A 13,783-nucleotide genomic window follows, 5' to 3' on the forward strand; every position below is an offset into this window, starting at 1 on the left:
CCACACATGACACCATCATCACCACACATGACACCATCATCATCACCAGACACGACACCATCATCACCACACACGACACCATCATCACCACACACTGGTTTAGAGAACTGATGTAGGGAGCTGCAGTAGAGATGGTGTGGTACCCACAGTCGAAATACTCACCATCTTAGCCTTGAAAAGAAATTGGTTAATCCCAAGCTCTCGGCAACAGCCCATGGGGAGGGGTGGGAGGTAAGGGACAGCCTGGAAAGGGTCTTGGATGGCAGGGGCTATGCCAGTGTGTGAGGATCCGCTAGAAGACCTTAGTGGGGATGGGTACCCTGTGGAGGGAGAGGTTTCTGGGCAGGATCATGTGGACAAACTTGGTAAAGGTGTATTCAATGAAGCTCTCTGGTTGGTTTATTTGCTCAGTTTTGTTTGTTTATTGTGTGTGGAGGTCCGAGGACAATTTCTGGGGAGCAGTTTTCTCTTTCCACCATGTAGGCCCCATTCAAGCTTACGACACCAGGCATGGCTGCAAGCACCCCTACCTGCTGAGCCAGCCAGCCAGAGACAGGGTCTCAGGGACCCCAGGCTGCTTTCAAGCTTGCCACAACATCAAGGATGCCCTTGACCTCCAGCCCCTCAGCTCTCTAGTGCTGGGAGCATAGGTGTGTGCAATTACATTGCACTGTCCCCTGCAGTCACCCAAGGAGGCACTAAAAATCTCTATTGTCTGAGAGGAAGACAGAGATTGGCCTGAGAGCCCTTCAGGAACCCTGCCTGGAGGTGGCAGCCTGGGCCCACAAAGGACTCAGCCACCATTTGTCATACACATTTATTGAGTGCCTATGCTGTGCCACCGTGGAAGGCCACTGTCACCAGACAGAAGCTCAGGGGTTCACAAGACCCAAGCCTGGTCCTGGGATCCTCAGACAGGTGCCTGGGAAGGCCAAGAGCTGCCCCTCACTGCGGGTAGAGAAACAGACATGGCCAGAGGGCAGCCTTCCCAGAGATCCTTTCTTATCAGGTAACCATGGCAACTGAGAGGAAGGTTTGGGAGTGGGGTAAGGGAATTCGTTCTTTCTTGGGGATGTGCAGCCAGGACTTCAGTGACCTGCAGGAAGCTGAACAGCACTGGGAGGCATTGTGGCTGGGGCGACAGAAAAAGCAGCAGACAGGTCGGAGAGAGGCGTCTAGGAGCAGCAGCTGCTACCATGGTCCTTGGCTTGGAGGTCACTGGATTCCATGAATAAAGCAGAAGATGCAGGACTTTGGAGGCTCTGGGCCCTGATTGGGGTGGGTCCAGGCCCCTTCCCTAAAGATCCCTATGGATAAAGTCCACCTAGGAAGCCCAGCTCTATGGCCTTGGCGAACAGTGGGTGGAGGTACAGCAAGGGCCTTGCTCAGGTAGCCAGGGAGGCTAAGGGAGGAAGCTGCGCAGGGTGAGGTCATCCCCATCTCGGTCCTCACTGGGCTCTGTCTTCGGGTCCTGGACCTTGGGCAAGTCCCCATTGGCTGTGACAGGGGCCCCTTCACCCCCCTCAGGCAGTAAGGATGAGATGCAGATCATCTCAGTGGGGGAGTAGTTCCGCACTGGGTACATGTGGTTCTTACGGGAAAGGCGGACCGCCAGCACCACCGTGCACACCAGGAAGACGGTGGCCAGAGAGGCTAAGATGAGGATGACCAGCAGGCATTGCTTCACGGGAATGAGGTCCGAGATCCCTGGGGTCGTTGTGGCCAGAGAGCTCCTGGGAGTCACAAACAGCCCATTCTTCAAGCCATTGTCATTCAAGTGGCCAGTTGCCACATCATTGTCCTTATGAGTCACAGATGAGCCAAGGAAGATGGTAGAGTCAGTGGACATGTTTTCCGTGGCAGTGGACTCCGTGGGCATGATCTCTGTGGCAGTGGGTTCTGTAGAAGGTGCTTCTGTGGCTGTGGCCTCTGTGAACAGACTTTTTACAACCTGACTCCTGGGAAGCTGTGAGGTCTCTGCCTCTGTGGGTGCTGGCTGTGAGGTCCCTGCTTCTGTGGGTGCTGGCTGTAAGGTCTCTGCTTCTGTGGGTGCTGGCTTTGAGGTCCCTGCCTCCGTGGGTGCTGGCTGTGAGGTCTCTGCTTCTGTGGGTGCTGGCTGTGAGGTCTCTGCTTCTGTGGGTGCTGGCTGTGAGGTCTCTGCTTCTGTGGGTGCTGGCTGTGAGGTCTCTGCCTCCGTGGCTGCTGGTTGGATGGTCATCTCCACTGTGCTTGGCCTCCACTCTGTGGCTGATTCTGTACTCACTATTTCAACAGCCAGTCCTCCTGCATCTGGACCAGCAGGGCCAGTGGCAGTAACCTTGGCAGTAGTTGACTCAGAGATTCCGGCCCCCACAGAAACTCTCTGCTCCAGTGTGGCTAACACGGTCGGAGACTCAGGGTTTGCAGCCACCGCACTGGTGACATTGATCAGCATTTCTGGGGGTTCTGTGCCTTCCAGGAAATAATAATACTCCCCCAAATCATCATCTCCAGTTGCTTGTCTGCGTTCCCGAAGAGGCACAGGGCCTGAGGCTACCTTGGTTCCGTGCTCCTGGATGTCCCATGACTGGAGGCTGTCGCGAGGGCCCAAGAGGCTCAGCAACAGCAGGAAGCGTGGAAGCATGGTACCTGGGGAGACAGGGGCAGAGAGGCGGGGATGGCATCACCTTGTGCCTGCTGAAGACTTCACAGGCAAAGCTGGTCTGGTCTGGGGCGGGCACTGTGGCATCAGACATCTCTTGAGGTGAGACCTGGCTGCATTGAGAAGCACTGTGCTCATCCACACAAACAATGCCATCCAACCATCAGAGACAGTTCACTAACCTCTCTGGCATTTTTGGTTAAATTTTGTTTTCTTTCTCCTCCTGCCTCAACCTCCTGAGCGCTGAGATTATAGCTATGAGCTATACAATGCTCAGTGGTTAATATATAGATTAATTATATTAATTTATATATATAACATATTATATATAATCTATGTGTTTTCATTTTGTTTGTATGAATGGAGGCCACAGGATCCTCTGGAACTGGAGATATAGCTATAGGCTGCCATGTGGGAGCTGGGAATCAAACCCTGGTCCTCTGGGTGAGCAGTCAGTGCTCTTAGCCACTGAGCTGTCTCTCCAGTCCTAAAATGTTTTATTTCTACTAGGCTCAAGACTATAATCCCAGTATTGAGAGACTGAGGCGGGGGACTGCAAATTTGAAGTAGGTCTATTCCTACTACTTAGTGAGCCAGCCTGCGTGGCTTAATGAGATTCTGTTTCAAAACAAATAAAAACAAAATTAAGAAGAAGCCCAAAGGGTCTGGGGATGGTGGCACGTGCCTGTAACCACAACACCCAGGAGGCAGATCCTGTTTTAAACATGAAAAAAAAAGAGGAAGGTGAGGGGCTGTGAAAGCCCAGTCAGCATTGGGAACCTGCTGAGAGCGTGTGTGAGCCTCCAGATTCAGTCCCGAAACCTGAAAATAGGAAATAAAAAATGAGCAGGCACGGTGGCTCCTTCTGTCCCAGCACTCTGCAGGCAGAGGTAGGTGGATCACTGTGGGGTCAAGACTAGCACGACCTATATAGCAAATTCCAAGCCAGTCAGGGTCAGTAGCAAGACCCTGCCTCCAAAAACAAAAGTTAATAAACAAAAAGAATGAAAACAATTGATCTGCGGGCAAAACAATCCATTGAGGTAGAGCAAGTGAATGGATTTTCATCTCCTTTTTTTGTAGTTTTGTTTGGGATTCTCTTTCTTTGTTGTTTTGTTTTTGTTTTGTTCTGCTTTTTTTCCCCCCAAGATGGTGTTTCTCTGTGTATCCCTGTCTGTCCTGGAACTCACTCCGTAGACCAGCCTGGCCTTGAACTCATAGATTTGCCTGCCTCTGCCTCAGAGCGTGTGTGTGTGTGTGTGTGTGTGTGTGTGTGTGTGTGTGTGTGTGTATTTGTGCGCACGCACAAGCCATGTGTGCAGATGGGGGTCTGTTCTCTCCTCATGGGTTCAGGGATGCAAACAGCTGCCAGTCTTGCCAGCAGATGCCTTGACAGCTGACCTCTCACCTGCACACTGTTTCTATTTTAGATAATAACAACTTCAAAAGAAAAAGTTACAAACGGACCAGTGGGCATGGCCCTCACAAAACAGCCGCTGAGTGGAAGAGCACACCCTGGTCTGAGAACAGCAGCTTGCTGGTTCCTAATGCTTCTCCTTCACCCCCGCCCCCACCCCCGCCCCCGCCCCATCTATCTGTCTCTTCCCTGCCCCTGCCCCCGCCCCATCTATCTGTCTCCTCCCTGCCCACACACAATTTTTTGCCTGTCCTCAGGTCTTTGTCTCTTTTACTAAAAAAGTGATCTATTTGAACTGAAAAAGGACAACATCAATAGACATGCCAAAGTGGAGGGGAGGGCTCAGCCCCCAGGCAAGAACTGGAGCCAACTAAGGAAGGAGAATGGAGAGTAATTGTGTCCCCAGGAAAGAGCACCCTGACTGGGTATCCACCGACCAGTAGTCGTTTCTGAAAAGACACACAAAGCAACCTCATCCAGAAAAAACAATTAATGAAAAAAGAGGCCATGAGTTTGAAATAGAACAAGGAGAGGCATGGGGGGGATTTGGCTTGAGAAAAGCAACAGAGGAAATGATGTAATTACAGTCTCAAAACAAAACAAACCCTGCTGGGCGGTGGTGGCACATACTTTTAATCCCAGTACTTGGGAGGCAAAGGCAGGTGGATCTCTGTGAGTTTGAGGTCAGCCTGGTCTACAGAGTGAGTTTCAGGATAGCCAGGGCTGTTACACAGAGAAACCCTGTCCTAAAAACCAAAAGAAGACAAAAAGAAAATCAAAAACAAAACAAAACCTTTTAAAAAGGGTTTTAAAAAAACCCTTGGCATTTTAAATTATTCATATGATGTGTCTGTGTGGGGGTCTGTGCACCTGAGTGCAGGTGTCTGCAGGGACTAGAGGCATCTGATCCTCTGGAGCTGAAGTTACAAGTGGTTGTGAAATGCCAGACAAGGGTGCTGGGAACCGAACTCAGGTCCTCTGGAAAAGCAGCAAGTGCTCTTAACCACTGAGCCGTCTCTCCCCTTGGTTGGTCTCTCTCAGCATTGCCCTTTGTGTCCTTGCTTAGACAACAGGGATGACAAGACCTGCCTCAAAGGCGCTGTGAAGGTCCTTTAGAAAGGGACAGCAGACAATGGTGTCGGATGGGAGGCGCTTCAAACACTGCCTCTTAGACGCTGTGACTTTGAGACAGACGCTTGCCTCTCTGAGCAGGGTTCCTTCTTAGAGGAAAAAGACACGGCCTGCCTTGCCTCGGTGCCACTTTCCTGTGGGGAGAGCAATGCAGGAAGAAGCCCGGGTGCCAAGGTACAAGGTATGTGTCATCACCATGACACAGATACCAACACAGCCCAACACCCACTACCTCCCCTTGGTTCCTGGAAGGCAGAGACTCAACCACTTCCTGAAATGGTGGGGGTGGGAGGTTAACCCTTCAGTTCCTGGGGGAAAGGCAGCTTGTGGGGGGACCAGAGGGACTGAAAGTCAGGGGTCCTATCTGCAGGTAAGGGCCAATCAGAAAGGAGCCAGGCTACTTTCTACCCACAATCCCAGGCACACAGAGGCGACCTGGGGTGAAGGCAGGGCTGGCCCACATTCCCCCTTCAGCAGCTATAAGCCTCTGACACTCAGCTGCCACTGTATGTAAAACGAGTGACATTGGTTCAAAGATGTCCAATGGAAGGCCACAGATGCTGGCTTCTGAAAGGAAGAAATAGGGGAAACCTTCTGTGAGGACACAGAGGCTCAGGCTCAAAGGGGCCATGGAGATGAGAAGGCTGCGCTGTGGGCAGTCAGGGAACAAGAGCCCTTCCTTGCTGTGGGCAGGTGCTGGGCGGGAGTGAGCAGGTGGAAGCTCTGGGCATCCCAGCTATTCCAAAGGATCTCTGGAGCCCAGAGTCTAACACCAGCCTGGGCAACACAGCAAGACTGTCTCATATAAAGAAGTAAATACATAAATTAATATAATTTCTTTTTAAAATATGGGCAGGCCTGCTGATGTGTAGCTGTAACCCCAGCATTTGGTTGGTAGAGGCAGAAGAACACAAGCTCAGATGGAAAGGTAAATAAACAAGAGCTGGGGCCGTACCTCCTGGTTGAGGGTGCGCCTCAGTGGCAGAACATTTGCTCAGCACAGAAAAAGACGAGGCTCCTGGGAGAGCCCGAAGCTCCGTCCCTGGGCCTGTCCAAAGTGACCAGTTTGACCCACAAGTCAGACATCACAGAAGTCCCTCAGTCTCTACTAAGCAGGGCCACCGGGCCACTCCAGGCCAGTCCCTGCCATCTGTGTACCCTTACAGGCCTGGTCCTGGAACACCAGGACCTGGGACATCTGCCCTCTGCAAAGATAGGATCCCACAGCTCCGATGGAAGCCATGTCCGAAATAGGTGGGCTGGAGCCCAGCACCAGCTGCATCACTGGTGACGTCTCCTGAAGTCCAGGCATGTTCTACAGGGAAAGCGACGTTCATCAACCCCATCACGCTGCCACTGCGGTGGGCCCTTCTCTGGATGAACTCCCCCGTCTTCTTCCAGGGAAGCCCAGCTCCCAGGACCCCCATGACACAGATGAGGGATAGCAAGAGTGGGCTAGGCTGAACTTTAAGGTGAAGCCACATCCAATTTGTCTCCATACTCACCTGCCTATTTCCTGTCCTTCACCCCCAAACCAGTAGCTACCTCCCTAGGCCCTGGAGTTTATGAGGCTTTGAGTGGCCTCAGTCCTCTGAGAAGCTTGGACCCTCCCATTTTGAGTCCCTGAACATCATCTTAGAGCTTCAGACTCCAAGAAAGGCAAAGCCTACACCAACAATCAGGGGAGACTGAGGCACAGGTACCCCAGGTCCCAAGAGGGGTTTATAGGAGAGTCAGATAACAGTCCATCATAGGTCTGTCCCAGGCAAAGCTGTGTGACTTTGGGCAACTCAATTCACCTCTCTGAGCCATGGATATCAGATCTGAAACATAGGTGCGCCTCAGTTTACCATGGGGTTTAGGGCCTATAAATCCATGGTAGATGAACACGTGAGCACGCTTGACCTGAAAAACATTGCAGAGTAGCCAGGCCCATGTGAAAAGTGTTGGAAAGGCTGACCTTAGCCTGCAGTTGGCAACAGGTGTTGCTAACTCCAGCCTGCAGTGTTTAAGAATCAATAGCCCAGGGTAGATAAGATTCAAAACTTAAAGTGTGGGTCCTGTCCTCCACAATGGAGAACTTCCTTTTTTGTTTTTGTTTTGTTTTATTCTTTTGTTTTTCGAGGCAAGGTTTCTCGGTAACTTTGGAGCCTGTCATGGAACTAGCTCTTGTAGACCAGGCTGCCCTCAAACTCACAGAGATCTGCCTGCCTCCCCTAGTGCCAGGATTAAAGGTGTGGCCCAGAAGGGTGAACTTTCACACCACAATGAGGGCAAAGCGTCACAAATCAGGTCAAGGGTGAGGACACTTGTGTGAAGAGGCAAGAGATTCCATGGCTCACAGGGCTGCTGAGGATAGTGAGGATGGGATGTCCCCGTGGGATGTTTAGAACCCAGTAAATGCTCAATAAAAGCCAGCTTAATTAACATCATCATTATCATTATTTTCAAACGGGGTCTCCCCATGTGGCCCTGGCTAGTCTGGAAGCTCACTATGTAGACCAGGCTGGTCTTAAACTCACAGAGATACAACCACCTCTTCCTCCTAAGTGGTGGGACTGAAACCACGCATTGTCATAATTTTGAATTTTGCATTTAGGGCAAGGGGCTCCCTGTTAACCATTGCTGGGTCCTGGGAAATCCCCAGCTTGGGAGCAGCCTGGAACTGGCCTCTGCTTCCTTAGAGAAGCGAGAAGCCCAACAGTCGGTCACTATAGCAGGACCTAGATGCGGCCTCCATCTCATCGACTCCAGGCTCGTGAGTCATGCACACTGAACGCGACCTGCATGTGTGCTGGGCCCTGCTCTAGGACTCACCTGGCCCCGTTAAAGGATGGGAACCATTGTTCTGAGGGCTCCCAGGCATCTAGAGTCACCCTGACCAGGAGCAGGGCCTGGAAGCTAGGCAGTGCCTCTGCAGAGCGAGTCCCAAACCATCTTTGCTTGGAGCTATCCAGATCATCTCAGGTTTGGTCCAGCATCTTCCATTTTGTAAACCTTCCTGAAGTTTGTCTCCTAAAACTCAAGTTAACCCATGAACTCCAGAAGCTCAACACTGCAGCCACGTGGAGACAGTGACACATGCCCAGGGTCTAGCAACCGGCAGGCACAGCTGGGGTCTCTCTTAGCTCATGGGCACCGTGATAATCTGCCCTGTGTCACCTCACCAGCCCACAAGTTTACGGAGGGCAGAGAACCAACAGGCCCAACATCCCTAAACAGGGCCGTTCCAGACCCCAGAACTGCAGACATGCGGTCTCAGTCTCTTCGCAGTGTATTTGTAAACTGGCACATCCCACCGATCAAGGGCTCTTTTTTCTTTTCTTTTTTTAAAATTTTCAAAACAAGGTTTCTCTGTAGCTTTGGAGCCTGTCCTGGAACTAGCTCTTATAGACCAGGCTGGTCTCAAACTCACAGAGATCCGCCTGCCTCTGCCTCCTGAGAACTGGGACTAAAGGCGTGTGCCACCACTGCCTAGCTTGGACCCCACTCCCTTTTTTTTCTAATTCCCATTCCCACCCTATAAACTTTTTGTTTGTTCTGAAGCAGTCTCATGTAGCCCAGGCTGGCCTACAACTCTGTAGCCAAAAATGACCTTGAATTACTGAGTCTCCTGCCTGAGTACTGAGATTATAGCTGTGTGCCTTGACACTCCGCCCCTATCATTCATTCATTCTGAGACTATGTGGCCCAGGCTGGCTTCAAACTCATAGAGGTCTGCCTGCCTCTGCTTCCAGAAAATGCTAAAATTAAGGGCGTGTGCCTTCACTCCTGCTCCTGTGACTCTTTACTAGTAAACACCCTGTGTGTCTAATTAATATCCTGTGGGCCCTTGCAAGGCCACAAGCATAACTTTAGATAACGTGGGAGCTCCTTAACCCCAGGAACTAAGCACGACTTGTTGGAACCCCAGGGCACTGGCCAGCTACAGATTAGCCGTGAGATTCAGCACAAGTTCAAAGAGAGCTTCCCCTGGCTTTCTCAAGTGGCACAAACAGCACATGTCCTAGCCAGCCAGTCTGTCTGTCCAGTGCATCACCTCCTGCAGCAAAGGGGACTGACAGATCTGGTCACCACAGGTCCAGGGTCCTGTAGCCATAGGCCTTCTTGACCATAACATCACATGTGGCTGTCATCTCTCCCTCAGAGCCTGGTTTCCCCACCTATAAACAGCAGCACCATCCATCGGGACACTCAGGTGACCCCAAAGCACCAAAGCCCCTCCGGTGACCCAACAGGGATCCAACCCAGATTTTCTGGAGAGCTTGGCAGGGTGACCCAGCCCCTTTCGTTCCTCAGTTTCAGCTCTCTGGCTACTGGCCAATATGGTGAGGAAGGAACATCCTCACAGGGTGTGGTACCACCAGAGGCATCCAGAAGAGCTACCTCTCTCACCCTTGGCCACCGAGAGGTCAGACCCTTGTAGATAGAACCTAGTTCCAGGAAAAGAAGTAAAAATGAGGCCAGCAAAAAACCACGTTGTCAGACAAAGGAACCAATTTCTATCTAGAGATGAAGGGCTGAGGATGCTCAGTGGTAAAGCACTGGCCAAGCTTGACAAAAGGCCTGGACTCAAACCCAACATCATTCAGCAAAGCACAACACAGATCTATAGGTGTGGGGGCTGGGCTCTGCTTGGTCTTCAGCCTGCCAGTCTCCAGTGGGCAATACACTTGCCTAGCTTGCCTGAAGCTCTGATTTTGATTCCAGCATCAAGGAACCGGGTGTGGTAGAGGTACATGCCTGTAATCACCGCACTTGAAACTGGAGGTACAGAATTTAAGATACTCCGTGGCTATGTAGGAGATTTGAGGCCAGCCTGGACTAGACAAGATTGTCTCAAAACACTGAGCCCGGAGAGATGGCTCAGCAGGATTAGAGAGCACTAGCTGCTTTTCCAGAGTACCCGGTTTGATCTCCAACACCCACACAGAGATTCACAGCCATGTTTAATTCAGCTTCCAAGGGATCCAACATTGTCTTCTGGCCTATGAAGGCACCGTACACATATGATGTGCAGACATACATGCAATCAAAACACCCATACACATAACATTTTTTAAAACTTAGACTAATTTAAAAACAAGTTCTGTTTTCTCAATCTGATTTAAAAAAAAAAAAGCAAAAAAGATCTGGGTGGGTTAGATGACTCCAAGGGCAAAAGGGCCTGCTAGGAACATCCACTGACCTGGGTCCAATTCCCAGAACCCACAGGGCAAGGAGAGAACCAACTCCCTCAAGCTATTGTCTGACCTCCACACATGCCGATGACACTCGTGGGCTGTTCGTGCACACAAGTTCATAGGCACACACCCCCACACAAAATAATATGCAAATAAAAATTTAAAATAATCAAAGAAGGCTGGTATGGTGGTGCATGCCCGCAACCCCAGCACTAGGCCAAGGCCAGAGGATAGCCTGGGCTACACAGAGTTCCAGGTCAGCCTAATGAACCAACGGAAACCACATCTAATTTGAAAGAGCGAGGAGAGAAAATTCCAAAGGATATTCTCATGCTTTAACAACCTCAAGACAGACCGCACTCTGTCTTTTCTGGGCTCCTCTAGGCTCAGTCTTAGCACTGGCCTTAAGTTTCCCACTCATGAAAAGAGGGGTAGGATCATTTCTAGGGAGAGGGCCCAGACTTCTCTGAACCTCCATTCAGTGACTACAAGGCGGCAGCCATAGCCTGGTACCCAGACAGCAGTTAGGGGAGACCCACAGCTAAGGCTGGAGAAAATCCAGTCTCTATGGAGACCAAGGTCCAGAGCCTCAGGGCCACTCGGAAGGGCTCCTGGTTCTGCCCTGTATGCTAGCAATGGAAAGGCAAGCTTCTTATCCCTTGGGCCACCAGCCACTCCCCAGTTTTGCAAATCAGTACTTACCTGCTCAGCAAAGCATGGGGCAGCTGCCTCGGGGCCCAGAAGCAGCTCTGCCTCAATGACAAGGCCCCAGCCCACACTGGCAGACACTTGCAGTCCCAATCGGACAACCCCCAACGGCAGGGTGTGGAAGAAGGAAGTGAGAATGTGGTTACTCAGGCTGGTCATGTGACACCCCACACCCCCTTGTTTGTGACAGTTTTGGTGACAAATCTTATTCAAGTTGGGTGGGCAGTGTGACAGTGACGTGCTTGGCCTGATAGCACTCTTGGAAATACAAGGAAGGTATGGGACCTTACAGGTGAGGGGACCTCTGGGTGAGACCTTGGAAAGAGAGTGCTGGTCAGAAAGAACCCTGCCTTGGGAGGCTGGAAAGGAAGACAGGTCTCAATTCCATTCAAGGCAGAAAATGGGAGGCAGAGGGGTGGGAACCACAAAGTACCCATCTCTCTGGGGCTGGTGCAGAGAATAGCTTTCATGTCGTGTGAGTGTGTGTGTGCCTGCGTGTGTATGCATGCATGTGAGCACATGTGTTTGTATGTGTGCATGTGTGTATGTGCATGAGTGTATGTGTATATGTGTATATGTGTGTATTTGTATATGTGTGTATGTGTATGCGTGATTGTGTGTGAGCACATGCGTTTGTGTGTGTGTGTGCATGTGAGTGTGTGTATGTGTATATGTGTACCTCCACCTCTATAGCTCTGCTTGGCCTCAGGATCCTCCTTCTCCTGGGCAATTGGATGCTTTTCTTCTCAATAGGATGGTGAGGCCAGCCAGTAAACAATTACCATGACCTCATGCCTGAAGTAAAGGTGTCACTCCAAGGTGGGTTGTAGAGTCAGGCAGGAGAAGTGACAGTGACATCAGGAGTGACGGGTAGACAGGCTGACAGATCAGGAAGAAGAGGAGGGGATTAAGCTTCAGGGTCTGTCCTGCGGTTTGACAAGGCCAGGCTCGGGAACCATATAGAGAAAAGCATACAATGCCTTGCACGTAGATTGTTTAAAAATGAAAGCCAGCAGGACAAGGTGTTATAGCCTGTAACCCCAGCACTCAAAAGCTGACAATAAGAACAAGGGTTTGCGGTCAGCCTGAGCTACAAAATGAGAAGACCCAGCCCAATAAAATAAGATAAGAGGCAGGTATGGTAGTTCATAACTGTCATCCCAGCACTTGAGAGGCTGAGCCCAGCCTGGATAATATAATGAATAGCAGGCCAACCAGGGTCCCATAGCTCATCTCAAAAAACAAAATAGGACTATTTATAAAGTTGCCTGCCACCAAACCCCAATAACCTGAGCTCAAGAACTGGAATCTACCTCGTAGAACAGACTCCTGAAAGGTGATTTCTGTCTGTCTGTCTGTCTGTCTGTCTGTCTCCCACACACACCATGGCATGAATATGTATGATGTGGGATTCCCCTCTGTATGCTGTGAATACCACTGGCAAATAAAGAAACTGGCTTGGCTTGATAGGGCAGAGTAGAGCTAGGCGTGGGGGGGGGGCTAAACTGAATGCTGGGAGAGAGGAGGCGGAGTCAGAGAGAAGCCATGGAGCTCCACCAGAACTTTAGCTGGTAAGCCACAGCCTCATGGCGATACACAGATTAATAGAAATGGGTTAAATTAAGATGTAAGAGTTAGCCAATAAGAAGCTAGAGCTAATGGGCCAAGCAGTGACTTAATTAACACAGTTTCTGTGTGGTTCTTTTGGGAGTCTGGGTCAAGCGGTCTCCTACTACATGTATATGCACATATATACACACAAAATAAATATATAAAACAAAATAATGTTTAAAGTAAAGCAAACACATAAAACAAGGCAGACAGACAGACAGACAGACCTGAGACTCCATGGTGAGTCGGGACGGGATCTTTCAACAGCCTGAGGAAGCCAGCGCTAAGGTCCATAGCTGAGCCCACCAGAGTAGACAGATAGGCTGCAGCAACAGGACTCACATCTAGGCTGTGATGTAGAGACATGGAAAGGAACCGTGACCGTTCTGTCCCGGAAAGTGCCCTGCCATCCAGCTCCGCCCCAGCCAGTTTACGTGGTGGGAGACAGAGGCAGCAGCCTTTGAGCTCTATCAAGGCCCACTGAGCAGAAGACATGCTTTCTAGAGGTGCACACACTGCCAAGTGGAGTCCAGTCCATGCTTTCTGTGTGGAGACCGTGAAACCACATCCTCCTGCACCTGCGAGACCAGCATCCACAGTGAGCAGTTTGGTGACTCTAGGAATGTACCCTCAAGGACCTCAACATGAGAGAACATTTGGGGAAACAGAAGTCCCACACCAGAAAGATCTGTCTCTTGGTGGAGTACAAAGCAGGCACTAAAAATCACATCTCTGCTTGTTAAAGCAGATTTAGAAGGAGACAGACTGAAGGGTCATGAGCGTACAGCCAGGTGGTTACAGACAGACAGGCCTGCTTGATTTGCAAACAGACATAAGCAAAGTTTCAGTCACTTCTTGGAACTACCTAAAGACAGACTGAACTCGCACTCAGCCAATCAGAAGTAGCCAATGCAGTTATAATCAAAAACTAAGAATCTTCCAAACCAATCAGATCTCTGTTTTCCTTTTGAGTCTTTTGAGTACCCTCAGCAGGACTCCTGAACTTCACTGGCTTGAAGCTTCTTGATTTACTAATTTTCATTACAGTGTGTGCGTGTGTGTGTGTGTGTGTGTGTGTGTGTGTGTGAGAGA

At 50.5% G+C, this 13,783-nt stretch overlaps 1 protein-coding gene across 2 annotated transcripts in view; it reads right to left on the reverse strand.

Annotated features, from left to right (window-relative positions):
* Positions 1-422: 422 nt before the first annotated feature.
* Selplg (selectin P ligand) overlaps positions 423-13,783 on the reverse strand; it is a 16,683-nt gene continuing 3,322 nt past the window's right edge. The window contains exons 1-2 of one of the 2 annotated variants that reach the window (XM_005344248.2): positions 11,075-11,175; positions 423-2,628 (exon numbers count right to left, since the gene is read on the reverse strand). In XM_005344248.2, the coding sequence (XP_005344305.1) occupies positions 1,403-2,623 (1,221 nt within the window). In that variant the 5' untranslated portion in view covers positions 2,624-2,628; positions 11,075-11,175 and the 3' untranslated portion in view covers positions 423-1,402. Of the gene's footprint in view, positions 2,629-11,074; positions 11,176-13,783 lie in introns of those variants that run through there. The other variant, XM_026788747.1, reaches the window with a different exon arrangement.

This window comes from Microtus ochrogaster, chromosome 2 (genome assembly GCF_000317375.1).
Source record: "Microtus ochrogaster isolate Prairie Vole_2 chromosome 2, MicOch1.0, whole genome shotgun sequence".
Taxonomy (NCBI): Eukaryota; Metazoa; Chordata; class Mammalia; order Rodentia; family Cricetidae; genus Microtus; species Microtus ochrogaster.